At 35.4% G+C, this 15,855-nt stretch overlaps 1 protein-coding gene and 1 pseudogene across 1 annotated transcript; both read left to right on the top strand.

The window, feature by feature from the left end:
- Positions 1-5,376: 5,376 nt before the first annotated feature.
- LOC138163581 (olfactory receptor 8K3-like) lies at positions 5,377-7,122 on the top strand. The gene has a single exon (XM_069091027.1). It carries the CDS (start codon positions 6,163-6,165, stop codon positions 7,120-7,122), a length of 960 nt encoding a protein of 319 aa, XP_068947128.1. The 5' UTR covers positions 5,377-6,162.
- Positions 7,123-14,587: 7,465 nt separating this feature from the next.
- LOC138163361 (olfactory receptor 8K3-like) lies at positions 14,588-15,576 on the top strand (annotated as a pseudogene).
- Positions 15,577-15,855: the final 279 nt, after the last annotated feature.

A 15,855-nucleotide genomic window follows, 5' to 3' on the forward strand; every position in this document is an offset into this window, starting at 1 on the left:
ATAAAAGAAAGGTAAAAGGCAGTCACTGCTCTCGATATTCTCACAGTCTAATGGGGGAAGCAACTGACAAACAACTAGGTGCAAACAGAATATACACAGGGCATCTTGGAGATAATCAATAGAGAGAAGATTCTAGCTCTGGAGTGAATCAGGAAAGATTTTTCAATGGAAGTAGGATTTCATCTATTATATGAAGGCAGCAGGAGGTGGAGATGAGGAGAGAGAATTCTGGGCTTTGGAAACACCTGTGTGAACATTTCCTGAGTTGGGAGATGAAATGTCTTGCTTGAATAACAGAAAAGAGTAAAATGTCACAAGATTGCAGAGTGGATTCTTGACAGTTAAGAATTTAGAAGTCTGCAGAGGTAGAAGAGGGCAGGTTGCGTAAACTTTGGAATGCCATACTGAGGATTTATACTTGATCTGGGATGTTATAGGGAGACACAGGAATGGGAGTGACAAACCTGTGATCACTTTGTTGGCTGAATGAAGATTGATTAGAGACAAATAAGATTTGTGAAAGGTAGACCAATCAGCAGGCTATAGTCCAAGAGTTACAGGATGAGACCATTGACAAGTATAGTGGCAATTCCAGAGGAAAGAGGGGCAGCAGACTATGCCATCACTTCTCATGATATGACAGTAGCTTTTTTGAATTTTGTCTGCTCTCCAAAATTCTTTCATATAATTATTTGATTAGGGAATGAAGGATTCTATTCACTTTAAAACTGGTGATATATTTATATTTAGTAACAATTTATATATTTGTAAGGAATTAATATTTTCATATTTGCAGTTTCTATGCATGAGTGCAGAAGTGGTAGAAGAGAAAAGGATACATATGAATATATTGATTTCTTACAAAGATCATTTTGAATGTAAATATCATCAAAAATGAAGTGACATATGTGATTGAACTTCATTTATATACATATATCAATTAATATATCCATTATCATAAGCTAATAGAAAAGTAAATAATTTCTAATATATATCTCTTCATTTTTGTCTCTTGTTTCAGTGGCTAAAAATAAAAGAAGGATTTCTTTCCACAAGAGAGCATATAAAATACTCTTATATGTCTTTTTACCATATATTTGAGTAAGAAAACATTTCCATTTGTTTTAATTTCAATAGATTACAGAAATAAACTTGATACAGATTTAAATAGTCTTTCACTTTTGTTCCACCAAATTTTCCAAAACTTTTTTTACACATAAAAAAGCCCAATGTTAACATCACTTTTATATAGGCTCATTATGTTATGTTGATATCTTCCAAGTTGTAGCTTATCTCATTCAATATTTATATTCATCAAAATTCATAAATATAACGTGATGTCATAGATCAAAGTAACCATTTGAAATCTTGCTAGGTTACTTTTGATTCTCATAGAATGTGTCACGTAAACATTCATAATAATATTGTAATTGCAGTGTCGGGATGACCTGGGGATTGAATCTGGGCTCAGATACTTAGCACCACACCCAGAAATAACTGGCCGTGTAACCTTGAGCAAGTTACTTAACACCAATTGCTTTAAAAAAAATAATATTGTAATTGGATTTTAAAGTTACAGTAAGCATTTAATGGATCTATATTTATTATAATTATAATGTTAAATTACCCTGTGTCTTTACAATCCATTTTTGTTTTGTTATTCAAACATGTTGGTGTTTGGTAACATTTTAATTTATCAGAGAAAAACTGGGAAACATTGCTATGATAGATGATGCAACCAAAATCATCTAAATATTTGACATACATGACATTTCCTATCTCTATGTCTCTGCAATATCTATGCTCCATAAATGAAATGTACTCTTTCCTCACCTCTGCACATCAAATTTCTTATGTCCTTAAGGACACACTTCAAGCTAAGCCTTCTACCTAAAGCCTTCGGTGATGCCCACAGCTGCTAGTGGCTTCCCTCACAAAACTACATTGTATTTGCTATATATTTGAGCTGCATATTCTTTTACATGTTATTTTTTTCCATTTGTGGATTATCTCCAATTGATCTTGTATGTATCTGGTTGGCACAGAGATGTTTACATAATATCTCCCTTATTAGACTCAGCTCTTTGAGAATATGAACTCTGTATTTGGCCTTTCTTTGTGTCCCATGTGCTTAGTACATTGATTGGCACATGTAAATATTTAATAAATGTTTGTTCACTTATTGACTAACATGCATATATTGTCCATTATAAAAGAATCTAAGTTTCATGTAAGAAATTCTTTCCTTTCTGTCTTTGTATCTAAACTATTCCACTCTACTCAGCAAGTAGGTTTTAGTGTATAGACTGCTGAACTTGGAATCAGGATGACCTTAGTTAACATCCTGCCTCAGTTACATTCTATGTGGAATACTCTGGGGAAGAAACAACTTCCCAATGACTCAGGTTATTCATCAGTAAAATAAAGATAATAACAGCACCTATTCCCCAGTATTGTTGTATCAAGAAAATGAGATATGTATCATGATTACATATGTATTATGTTTAACTATGAGATACATAGTAAAATATTTTGCAAACTATAAATCTCTATTTCTATGATAGTCCAGGTATTTGTCTTCTCAGGATCCAAATAGTCAAAAAAAATTATTTCCAGATTAACTATAGTATAGGCTGATTAAGTTTTCTGCCACAATTACTCAAGACTACCTTCTACTAAGAAAGGCATTTATGTAGTGGCATTTGAAAATACATGATCCACCCAAAGAAATCACATGAACAATTCATTCAATCATTCGTTCATTCACTTATTTACTTATTTGTTTGTTTGTTCATTCATTCATTCATTTATTTATTTGCTTTTGCTTTTTGGAGGACAATTGGTTAAGCGACTTGCCCAAGGTCACACAACTATTTTTTTTGTGTTAAGTGTCTGAGGCCAGATTTGAACTCAGGTCCTCCTGACTCCAGGGCCAGTGCTCTATTCACTGTGCCACCTAGCCACCCATACATGAATTATTTATTAAATTAATATCTATTTATTATTATGTCCCAGGTAATATGTATATACAAGACACACACATATGTACATTTACTATATATACACACACATATATGCATACATATATATATATACATATATGTGACATATCTATATGTCATAGGGATAAGAACAGTCCTTCAAAAGCCTCTAAGAGTCAGAACACTCAGACTCACAGAAAATAAATAGCAACTGCCTCAGCTTCCTTAAGTGTTACAGCAATGGAAAATTCCATCTGATGAGTGCTTGAAATGGAGACAAGGAATATCAATGGAGATGTGAATATCAATGAAGTTTCTTGTGAGGTAAGAATTAATGATCAGAACATGAAGTGACCTAAAATGGTAGGCAATTGCTTGATTACCAGTACTCCTTGGCAACTTATTTGATGACAATATGTAATTCATTAACCCTCCTCAATGCTTCAGGGATAAGGTCTCAGGAGACTGAGAAACTCATAAACTCTTCCTGTAGTAGCTGACTAGGGACAACATGAGCAAGTCACACCAGCTTCTCTATTGTAGGTGAGCAGATAACATTATTCTTTGTCTATGACCATCTTCATTGTGCCCTTTAACTATGGACAAGCCTACAGAACTCTAACTTTGCATCCTGGCATCCAAGGGGCTCCTGCTCAAACAAATCTCACCAGCTAGATCATATGTGTTAGAATTGGTCCAACCAGGATGTTTTTAGGGGTACAAATGGTATAGCAGTTTCTGAAACACCATAAGTGTTCCAACTGGAAGAGTTTATCACTGTTCCCTCATGGTTAGTGAATAATACTTTTTCGGAAGTTGTATGATAAAGTCTCTGAAGGAAAATTCAGTGAGACTGTGCCGTCTCCTACCTCATCATCTTGAGGGTCCAAGTGATAACCTTCTTTCATCAGTCTTATCTTTAACATTCATCTTTGTCTTCTAAGTATTTTAATGAAAAAATTGCTGAATTTACTGGTTTCATCAGATTGTCATTGAAAGGTATAGTAGCCATGACAGTGAATGAGATCCCACTTAATAGAAAGGAATAGAAAAGACAATAGAATCAGATTTTTAGAATCCAGTCTTATTTTGATGTCTGAACACCTATGATGCTCTGCTAACACTAGACTTTACATGGTAAATTTGTGCTAATAACAATGATTTTTGTGATTACTTGCATGTATATGCATGATGCTTTAAAATCTGCACTGTTCTGTCTCTATACTGTCTTATTGGATACTCACAGCCACACCATGAGGCCAGTGATTTAATTATTCTCTTTTTATAGATGAGGAAACTGAGCTTTGGAGAAGTTAATTGACTTGTTTATAGTCACATATGTGGCAAGAGTCAGAGGTGGAATTGGAACACAGGATTTCCTGATGAAGGGCAAGAAATCTATTTACTACAACATGTTGCCTCATAGTAGTGAGGTTTCCAGAGTAGTGTCCTTGAAGTGAGGAAGTCCCAGGTACTTCCCACCTCTAGATAATTGCCAGAGATGTCATGCTGGTCAGCTTAAACTTTCTGATCACCAGTTCCCGAATTCCTGGCTTATATAATGCAAATGATAATAACACAGAGATGTTCTGAGAATCAGATGGCATAACCTATTAAAGAACTTGCCATACCTTAAAGTAGTTTATAATTGTAAATTTTCAGAGTTAGCATTAAAATGACATCAATCCAATTTAAATATAGGAATAGAGGGTTAAGAGAAATATTTAGAAGTCTAAGCCAAAAGGAAAGAGTTTTTCTAAAACATGAGTATCAAAATGAGAATCATAAAGGTGATGGGTTTTAACTTTGAGTTTGGGGGCAGTGGTTCTAAGCTTTTGATATATAAAATTCCAGTTCTGTCCCACTGCTAACATTTGCCACACATTTGGTTAGAGCACTTTAAGCTGGTGACCCTGGGATCTACTGGAAACAACACTGAAACTGGGCTTCTTTGGACACGCCTACAATTGTAAAATGGAACTGAGCTAATCTGAGATCTTATTGAGCAAGTGCAGATGTGAAGATTCAGTCCATTTGTTACTTGAAGTTCACACATGAACAACTTTCTGAAACTTTTCAGTTGTCACAGATGGGGTGTCAGGCATTCTGACTGTTACTCCCCTCCCTTAAATAACAGTAAGTCACATAGAATTTTTCTGAAAATGATCCAATTTTGTCAATTTCTTGAAGTGATTACAACCTGTTCCCATGACATGTGAAGAATACTGGCAGAACACACAATCTACAAATAGATAATTGTCTTCCATTGTTGGGAGGAAGAAAAGTAAAGAAGATCATAACCTTGCTTGCTGAGGTAGGTAAAGGGGAAAGGAAGAATAAAGGGAGCTCTTCTTCTCAAATCCAGATATTTTTATTTTCTTTTTATTTAATATAATACTCTCTTCAAAGTTGCCTTTGCCTTAATATCATCTGAAAGGATTCATACTATGTTCCATAACACCAAGAGCCTAGAGCTATTTCCTTCCCACTTTGATATGCATAGAGACTGCTGCTTCCCTGGATAACTTATTGTCAGGTGAAATACTTGACAGGGAAATGTTTCTCTTCCCTACATAATATAGTCTAAGTAATAATTTTACTTAGGGTAACTCTGCTTTTAATACAATATATGTGGATATCAAGAATAAAAAATATCTACAAACACCTAGAGGATTCTTTAGATTTATTTGCACCTTCATTGGGAATTTTTTTAAAGAAATCATTTTATTATAAATCTTATCTGACTAATGTCACATATAGTTTCATACAAAAAATATATACATATGTGTGTATTGTTATAGATATAGATATATGTTGAAGATTGAATACTAATCATGATTAGTAGTTCAATCACTTTTGTGATATACGTTGTTTTTCAAGGTACCATTATGAGAAAAAATTCATAAACAAAACCATATTGTATTACTGAAAATGATAAATATTGAATAAACCAAAATTTTTCCAAGGCTCAATTTCATTTGGTAGATAGTAAAGGAATTTGTCTGTAGTGCAGAAACTAAGAAGAGGTTAAGGGAAATAAGGAGATTTTTGCATAATTTGTTGTGGTCATACTGAACAGCTAGAGGTATTTCCAAATATCTTAAATACAGAATCTCTTGTGATTGATATATTTTAAATTCAAAGAGTATATGTCCTTTTCTTCTCAGACTGCTTTCCTGTGATGGAAGAAATGGGTAAGTGGAATGAAACAACATCAATTCAAGTAACAGAATTCATTCTCCTGGGCATCACAGATCATCCTGACCTGCAGATCCCCCTTTTCCTTGTGTTCCTTATCATCTACATGGCCATAGTTCTGGGGAACCTGGGCTTGATTATCTTGACCAAGACTGATTCTCACCTGAAAACTCCCATGTACTTTTTCCTCAGGAATCTGGCATTTATTGACCTTGGATACTCCACTGCCATTGGCCCAAAAATGTTGGTTAATTTTGTAGCAGAGAAAAATACCATCTCTTACAGTGCTTGCGCAACCCAGCTAGTTGTCTTTATAACATTAATGGTAAATGAACTTTTAATGCTATCGGTGATGGCCTATGACCGCTATGTAGCCATCTGTAATCCCCTCTTGTACATGGTCATCATGTCGGACAGAGTGTGCTGCCTCCTGGTGGCCATACCATACCTCTACAGCTCCTTTGAAGCACTGCTGATTACAATCAAGATTTTTAATTCATCTTTTTGGAAATCTAATGTCATTAGTCATTTCTATTGTGATAGTCTCCCTCTCATAAGTATTTTATGCAATGATACAAAGGATGTAGAATTAATTCTTCTGAGTCTTTCTGCTTTTAACTTAATTTTCTCCCTGTTAATTGTTCTTATTTCATATGGACTCATTCTTTTGGCGATCCTCAGGATGAATTCAGATGAGGGCAGATGCAAAGCCTTCTCCACCTGTGGCTCCCATCTCACAGTAGTGGTTGTATTATATGGGACACTAACTTTCATGTACTTGCAGCCTAAGTCCAGCCACTCCTTTGATACAGACAAGGTGGCTTCTGTCTTTTATACTCTGGTCATTCCTATGCTCAATCCTTTGATCTATAGTTTGAGAAATAAGGAAGTGAAAGGAGCCTTGAAAAGAGTCCTAGAAAGTCAATGCAAATGTCTTCTTTGAGGTACCATATAGAATGAGAACCTAATTGATGAGCAACAATAACCTCTGATGAGCAGGCAAGCTTCAGAAAAACCTGGAAAGACTGATATGAACTGATGCCGAGTGAGGGAAGAAGAACCAGGAGATCATTGTACCCAGTTACAACCACATTCTGTGATGACTAACTTTCATAGACTGGGCTCTTCTCAACAATGCAGTGTTTTAAGACAACTCCAAAAGCCTCATGATGGAAAATGCTATCCACATCCACAGACAGAATTATAGAGTCTGAATGGAGATCAAAGCATACTATTTGCTCTCTCTCCTTTTTGTTTTGTTTCTTCTTTCTTGTGGTTCATTCCATTGGTTATGATTCTTTTGTTTACAAAAATACTAATGTGAAAATAGATTTAATATGCATGTATATGTAGGGCCCATATCAGATTGCAAACTGTCTTGGGGGGGAGGGAGTCAGAGAAAATTTATAACTAAAAATTTATGGAACTGAATGTTGTAAACAAAATTAAATAAATATTAAAAAAGAATATTATTTGGATTATGAAAATAGAATTAACAGTTTGGTAAAAAAAGAAAAGCATGCAAATACTAAGCAAAATAACTGCTGTAATTGTGCAGAGCTAATGCAGCATGACAGAAGCCACAATCCAGTTGAATGCTTTCAACATTCTCCTCCAAACAACTTTAAAATAGCTCCTTATATCAAATTTTCGTATAGCAGAGCAAATGAAAAGTAAGACTGAGCCACCCAAATACAATTTAGGACATCAATAGGAGATATATGTGATAATAGAGTTGGGGCTGCCTCAGAATAAAGCAACAACAGTTTCAGACCTTGTCACTGAATGGCAATTCTATTGCCTGTAGCAGCTCTGCATTATAATTCCAGAGCAGAGAGCAGTGTTTGTGCTTGGTCACAAGGGATGAGGAGGCCTGATTACGGTTCTATGGTGGAGAGGAACACTAGTGCTTTTGGATACAGGAGAAAAAGGTACCTGATCACCGTTCCAAGACTAAGAAACGTGTGAGTACTTGTGGCTGCAGGCGAGCAGGGACCCTTATTGGGTAAAGAGAAGAAAGCCCAGAAAAGTAGTTACCATACCTCTCCATGGATCATACCACCTTGGATGAAAACCTGCAGATCAGCAGAACTAGCTTTGAAAAGAATAACAAAAAAGCTTGAAGCTTGAGACAATGCCTCCATGCCTCCTCAACTGTAGCCCAAATTTAAGATTAAATTGTAAGTCAAGAAATAAACTGGAAAAATGAGTAAACAACAAGAAAGCAACTGGACCATAAAAAGTTACTATGACAGTGGGAAAAAAAACAGAAATAAATTCAGCAGACAAGATCAACATGAAAACAGCTACAAGAAAACCCTCAAGGAAAACAAAATACTAAATGAACACACAAACAAGAAGTCCTGGAGAAGTTAAAGAAAGAGCTAACAGCAGAGGATTTAGAAAATGAAAATTTGGAAGGCTAAGAAGCTAGGATTCCAATCAAAATTAACTTAACTACCAAAACTGAGTATTATCACTCAGGGAAAAAAAGTGGATATTTAATTAAATGAAGGACTTTCAGTCATGCCCACTAAAAAGTCCAGAGCTGGATAGAAAATTTGACATTCAAACACAAAATTCAAGAGAAGACTAGAAAGGTTAACATGAAAAGTAAATGTAAGAGACTCAAAAGGCAAACTGTTTCCATTTCTATGTGGGAAGATAGTACATGCTACTCCTAAGAACATTTTCATTATTAGGGTAATAAAAAGCCTATATAGTAAACAGCATGAGTATAATTCAATTATGTTGTGATGATCTAAAAAAATGGAGTGAGAAAAAAGGGATCCACTGTGAGAAGGGGGAATAAATAAGTAGAATGAAGAATTTTTTTTCACCTGAAAGAGGTATAAAAATGAAAAAAAAAAACCTTTAACATTAGAGGGGCAAATGGGGATGGGATGATAGTCCAATGCTTAAACCTTACTCTCATTTGAATTGGTTGAAAGAGGGAAAAATCCATACAGAGATTGTTGGATATAGAAATCTGTTTTACTCAATAGGGAAAGAGGAGGTAAAGGGGATAAGAGAGATGGCAGGAAGTGATAAAAGGTAGGGCAGATTGAGGGTGGCAGTGGTAAGAAGCAATACAGATTTTTAAGGAAGGACAAGATTAAGAGAGAGAAGGATGAAAAGTATAAAATAGGAAAGAGGGAAATGAATTGTTAATAATGATAAATGTGAATGGAATGAGCACACCCATAAGACAGAAGGAGATAGCAGAATGGATTAGAAACCAGAATTCAACAATGTGTTGTTTATATGAGACGCAGTTAAAATAGAAAGTAATACAAAAAATTAAAGTAAGGGCCTGGAGTATAATCTATTATGCTTCAGTAGAGAAGGCAAAGGTGTCAATAATAATCTCAGGTAAAGCAAAAGCAAAAATAGAGCTAATTAAAAGGAATAATAGGGGAAACTATATTTTGCTAAAAGATACCATACATAATGAAGTAAAGTCGAATACATGCATGCATGCATACATACATACATATATACACATATTATTCTGTATATATATATACATATATATATATATATCTTCTCTGATAAAGGCCTCATTTAAAAATATACAGGGAACTAAGTAAAATTTATTTAAAAAAGAACCATTCCCTAACTGATCAATAATCAAAGGACATGAACAACTAGTTTTCAGAAGAAAAAAATAAAAGCTATCTATAGTCATATAAAAATTTTATCTAAATGACTATTTATCTGAAAAATGCTCATTATAACAACTTTTAAGAACTAATATATCTCTATCTTTCTGTCATCTATCTATCTATCTATCTATCTATCTATCTATCTATCTATCTATCTATCTATATCTATCTATCTATCTCAGAAATGACAAGAGCAGAAGGGAATGAGTGAAAACACATATACTAATGTACTGTTGGTCAATTGATTTAACCCTTCTGGAGAAGAATTTGGAACTGTGCCCAAAGGACTATAAAGCTGAGCCTAAATTTTGATCCAGTAATACCACTACTAGATTTGTACCGCTAAACATCCCACTGAGTCCACAGGTTGGAAGATGTCTAGTGAAAGGGAATACACTCCCACGGTGCACCTTGTTAGACATGGTGCACTGCTTTATTCTTTGCATGGGCATGAAATCAGTAACGTGCTAGGAAATGCTGCATAACTGCCCCTCTGTAAAAAATGAACTCAATCCTCTTTTAAGCTTACTCTACATTATTAATATTTTCTCCATCCCTTTCATGAGTCTAGACAATCAACAAAATAACAATTAAAGAACTTACACTCACTAATTTCCAAAGTATAAATGCTTATACTTGACATTTAAACATTGAATAGAGTAGCTGAGGCTGGTTTTAGCAGATTCCTTGATCAAATTTACTTCTCATCCTCTAGCCAGAGTTGTACTGAACAGAGGCAGACAGAATACATCAGATACTTTAAAATAGGTCTCTCGTGGGACTTGAATTGATCACTTTTCTTCTCTAATTTTGCTATGAGTAGGCTGTGCCCAAAAATACCTTGGAAAAGGTAACCTTGCCAAATTTCCTTGGAATATCAGGTTCTTTGTCAATGAAAGATGGAGACTTAAAATTTCAAGTTATGGAGTATGCCTGATCTGATTGCATTAATCATCACTTTAACTTCACTGGTACTGAGACATAAACAAAACATAAATCACAATCATGATCATACTATTGTCTTCTGGAACCCTGTTTTGAATTTTGGATTAAAAATACTGCAGTCCACCACAACCCAAACACTTTTAGCTTCTTTACCATCAATCAGTAACTTACAGAGACTCAGAATTTCCTCTCCTCTCCCAATTATTTGTGAGGATTCTGGATTTTAAAAGTGTCTCACCCAGGGGCAGCCAGGTAGCACAATGAGTAAGAGTACCGGCTCCAGTGTTGGGATGACCTGGAAATCAAATCCCGGCTCGGACACTCAGCACCCACCCAGAAACACCTGGCCATGTAACCTTCAGCAAGTTACTTAAACCTGATTGCTTAAAAAAAAAAGTGTCTCACCTAAAGCCTCCACTTGAAGAACTCCAGGTATGGCAAATTCATAGTTTCCTTAAAGAGGTAATTGAGTTTTAAGGTTTGATTCTTAATATAATTTTGCTTTAATTTTTATCAAAATTTGCTTTTCTACTATTTTTATAATTTGTTCTTGTTTTTACCTTGATAAGCCAGGCAGAGCCAGAAAAATCTTTCTTTTTTTTGAAAATTTTTCAAATTTTTGACTTTTTAAATTTTATTTAAAAAATTTTGGTTTTTGGAGGGGAAAGACAGGGCAATTGGGGTGAAGTGACTAGGCCAAGGTCACAGGGCTAGTAAGTATTAAGTGTCTGAGGCCAGATTTGAACTCAGGTCCTCCTGACTCCAGGGCCTTGCTCTATTCAGTGCACCACCCAGCCACCCCAATTTTTCAAATTTTTGAAGACAAATGCCATATCTCCATCCAATTTCAAGTGTTTCTTTTGTGGGCTAATCATTTTCATTTCCTTTACCTAATATTTGTGTGGTAAAGATTCAAATGTTCTTCTCATCAAAGCCATTTGCCAGTTTGTCACTCTGCTTCTTAAAATTTTGTGCCTAGAAATGAAACAAACTTGAGGTTTTATCATGGTGAGAGTGGAACTCTTGCTCCAATTCATTCCAATCATTTTGCTTCCATTAATTCACTCCAATATTTTACTTACTTTGGAGGTATTCACATAATTACTATACAGTTATATGAAGCATAAATTCACCAAAGTTCCCAGATATTTTTTCCCCATGGCAATTCTTGTTTCAACAAATAGCAAGAGTAGAGCTTAAAATTATGATTCATTTCCTCAGAAGAGAGGGATTTGTCAGTCAATTAGTCAATCACTACTGATTAAGAACAAGCTATTGGTTAAGAACTTTGCTAATTTCTGGGGAGAAAGTTCTGTTAGCTTTATCCTGCTCTGTCTTCCATATGCCAGAAACATTCGTCTTTTTCTTTCAAGTTTCAGCTTCTTCTTTTGCATGATTATTGTCCAGGTGTCCCACTTTCGCATTGTCTTGGCCTACCTGAGGATACATTCAGCAGAAGGAAGGCAGTTGTTTCCACCTGAGCTTCCCTCATGATGACTATCACTGTTTTTGGTGGGACACTCATTTAAACGTACCTGCAGCTGTGTTCAAACATACTGATAAAATAAGGACAGCTAGGTAATGCAGCAAATAGAACACTGGCCCTGGAGTCAGGAGGACCTGAGTTCAAATGAGGCCTTAGACACTTAACACACACACAAAAAGCTAGTCGTGTGACTCTGGGCAAGTCACTTAACCCCAATTGCTCTACCTTCCCCTCTCAAAAAAAAAAAAAACTGACGAAATGGTATCACTATGATCTTAATTGTTAATCTTAGAGTCCTCCCAACCATTACCAAACTTAAAAAAAAAAAGTAAATTCCAAAAGTAAAGAAAGAAATTCACAAGTTGAAGTAGGATTTATAACAGCGTGAAGAGTATAGGCAGTATATTGCTGGGAATGGAAGACATCCAGGGAGTGATAAATTAGATAAATAGAAGGTAAAGAAAACAGAAAAAAATCTCACAACAGATCTGGTGCCCTATCAGTAGGCATATTTAAGGCTAGAAGAAAAGCAATATAGAAGCAAGTTAGGAAGAAGAAAAGAAGCTTGGGGCTGTGAGGAACATCAGAAAAGGGCATAGAATGAAGGAAAATCAGATCAAATGTGAAATACAGAAGATCATATACTGAGTTCATCTTTATCTCCTGGGAATTCTTTTGTACCCTCCTAAATATGGGTGGTTATAGGATTGTCCAGCATTGTAGGTGGAGGCTGTAAATGGGGCTGTAAATGAGGTTTGTAGGAGGACTTAAATTTCAGAAATCTGTTTAAAATCATGATTCTTAATTTTTATTTTGTTAAATGATCTAATGATACTCTAGTTTCATTTAAATACTTCGGTGGTGAAGAATCTTATGCAAAAGAGAGGATTCTTTCTAAAGCACACATATCACAGTGAGAATCGTGAAGGTGGCAACCTTTGGAAGCAGTTGTTCTAGGCTTTTGATACATAAAAGTCTGTCCCACTGACAATATTTGTCACAGAATTCATTAGAGAATTGTAAGCTACTCAACCTGGGATCTACTGAATACACTTAACACTGAAACTGGGGGTCTTTGTACATACCCACAATTACAAAACTGGACTGAACTGATATGAGGTCTTATTGATCAGGTGCAGATGTGACAAGTGAGTGGATTTCTTAGTTGAAGAATACACATAAAGAAGCTAAAGACATTTCTGAAGCATTCCACTTGTTACAGATCAGATGGCAAGCATTCTGGCCATTACTGCCCTCTCATAAGTTAAATGAGTCACATTGAACTCTTCTGAAAATGATTCAATTTTGTCAATTTCTTGAAATGACTACAAGAGAGTAGGATTGTTTCCACGCTATGTGAAGAATACTGGAAAAATGTGTTATCTGTAAATAGGTGTCTTTTTATTGATGAGAAGAAGAAATGGAAAGAATATCATAGCCTTACTTGCTGAGGGAGATAAAAGGGAAAAGATGGATGAGACTGCCTTCTCAAATTCAGCTATTTTTTTCTTTTCATCCTAAGAGTGTTTGCTTAAAATGTTATTTCACGAATATCTGTAAACAACAATATTAAAACTTTCAAATTACCATTGCCCTACGTCTTTTCAGCAGATTGAGACTATGTTCTGTAACATCAAAGGCCTAAAGATATTCCCTTCCCACCTTGTCCCTGGATGACCAGATGTCAAATGATTTACCTGAGAGGGAAATGTCTCTCTTCATCATATAATATATCGAGACTAACAATCTTCCTTTGGACCAACTCTGCTTTTTATGTAGCATATCTTGATATTAAGACTAAACAATTACACACCTGATGTTGGAGGTTTGTTCGTATTTTCATTAGGGAGTTGGGTTTTGTTTTCTTTTGCTTTTCTACAAATCTATCCAATTATCAATATTAGCTGACCAATATCACAGATCCTTTTATGCAAGCATAGAAATAAAAAAAAAGCATACGTCTGGTTCAATACTGATGTTTGTTGGTAGGCTAGTCACCTTTGTGATACATATGGTGACTCATGGTACCATTATAAGAACACGTTTCATAAATGTGTTTTCATGTCACTGAAAATGATAATTATTAAAAATATCAAAAATTTTCCCAGGTCCAATTTCATAGTAGAGACAGCAAAGGGATCTATCTCTGGTTCACACAGTAAGGAGAAGCTATGGGAAATAACAAGATCTTTCCTGAATTCCTTGAGGTCACATTGAATAGTGAGCGTTATTTGCAAATGTCCTGCACGCGGAATCTCTCATGAGTGATGCATCCTCGATTCAAAGAGAGTACCCTGGACAGCTTTCCCTGGATGGATGAAGGGGATAAATTGAATGAAACTACATCAATTCAAGTAACTGAATTCATTCTCATGGGCATGACAGATCATCCTGACCTGCAGATTCCCCCTTTTCCTAGTGTTCTTCATCATCTATGTGATCACAGCTCTAGGGAATTTAGGCTTGATTATCTTGACCCAGATTGATTCTCGCCTGAAAACTCCCATGTACTTTTTCCTCAGGAATCTGGCATTTATTGACCTTGGATACTCCACAGCCATTGGCCCAAAAATGTTGGTTAGTTTTATAGTGGAGAAAAATATCATCTCTTATGCTCGATGTGCAACCCAGCTAGTTACTTTTATAACATTAATTATAAGTGAACTTTTTATGTTGTCAGTGATGGCCTATGACCGCTATGTAGCCATCTGCAATATACTGCTTTACATGGTCACTGTGTCAGACAGAATGTGCAGCACTTTGGTGACCCTCCCATATCTCTACAGCTCTTGTAGCACTGCTAACCACAATTAAGATTATTAATTCATCTTTTTGGAAATCTAATGTAATTAGTCATTTCTACAGTGATAGCCTCCCCCTCTTGAGTATTTTATGCAAGGATGTAAAGGATATAGAATTAATCATTCTGAGTCTTTCTGCATTTAATTTAATTTTGTCCCTGTTAATTGTTCTTATTTCATATGGACTCATTCTTGTGGCCATCCTCAGGATGAACTCTGCTGAGGGCAGACACAAAGCCTTCTCCACCTGTGGCTCCCATCTAACTGTGGTAGTTGTGTTCTATGGGACACTAACCTTCATGTACCTGCAGCCCAAGTCTAGCCACTCCTTTGATACAGACAAAATGGCTTCTGTCTTTTATACTCTGCTCATTCCCATGCTCAACCCTGTGATCTATAGTTTGAGAAATAAGGAAGTGAAAGGAGCCTTGAAAAGAGCTCTAGAAAAATCAGTGCAAATGATTTCTTTGATATTCCACATAGTACAACATCCTATTTAGTTATTAAGAACAAAAAGTCTCACTTTCCATTCTTAATTAACTTGTGCTTATGTCTATCATTTTCAAGGAGTAAACTTTCTTTCTTATTTTCTCTTTAACTAAGGAGGAACTTGCTTATTAGTATCCGTGGCTTTCATGAAAATGCAAAATCTCTTTACAATGGAGAGTGCCAAGGAGAAAATATAGACAAATCTATATCTTTTTAAAAATTCTCATTAATGACATAAAACCAATAACTTCAATACCTTTTCCTGGTTTTCTCTGCAAAGGACAACAGTA

Source organism: Petaurus breviceps, unplaced genomic scaffold, assembly GCF_028583685.1.
Source record: "Petaurus breviceps papuanus isolate PSGF00001 unplaced genomic scaffold, PetGlider_PUasm1.0 188, whole genome shotgun sequence".
Lineage (NCBI taxonomy): Eukaryota > Metazoa > Chordata > Mammalia > Diprotodontia > Petauridae > Petaurus > Petaurus breviceps.

Coding starts and splice junctions, on each gene's coding strand:
- LOC138163581 (XM_069091027.1), top strand. CDS start 6,163: ATGGAAGAAATGGGTAAGTGGAATGAAACAACATCAATTCAAGTAACA.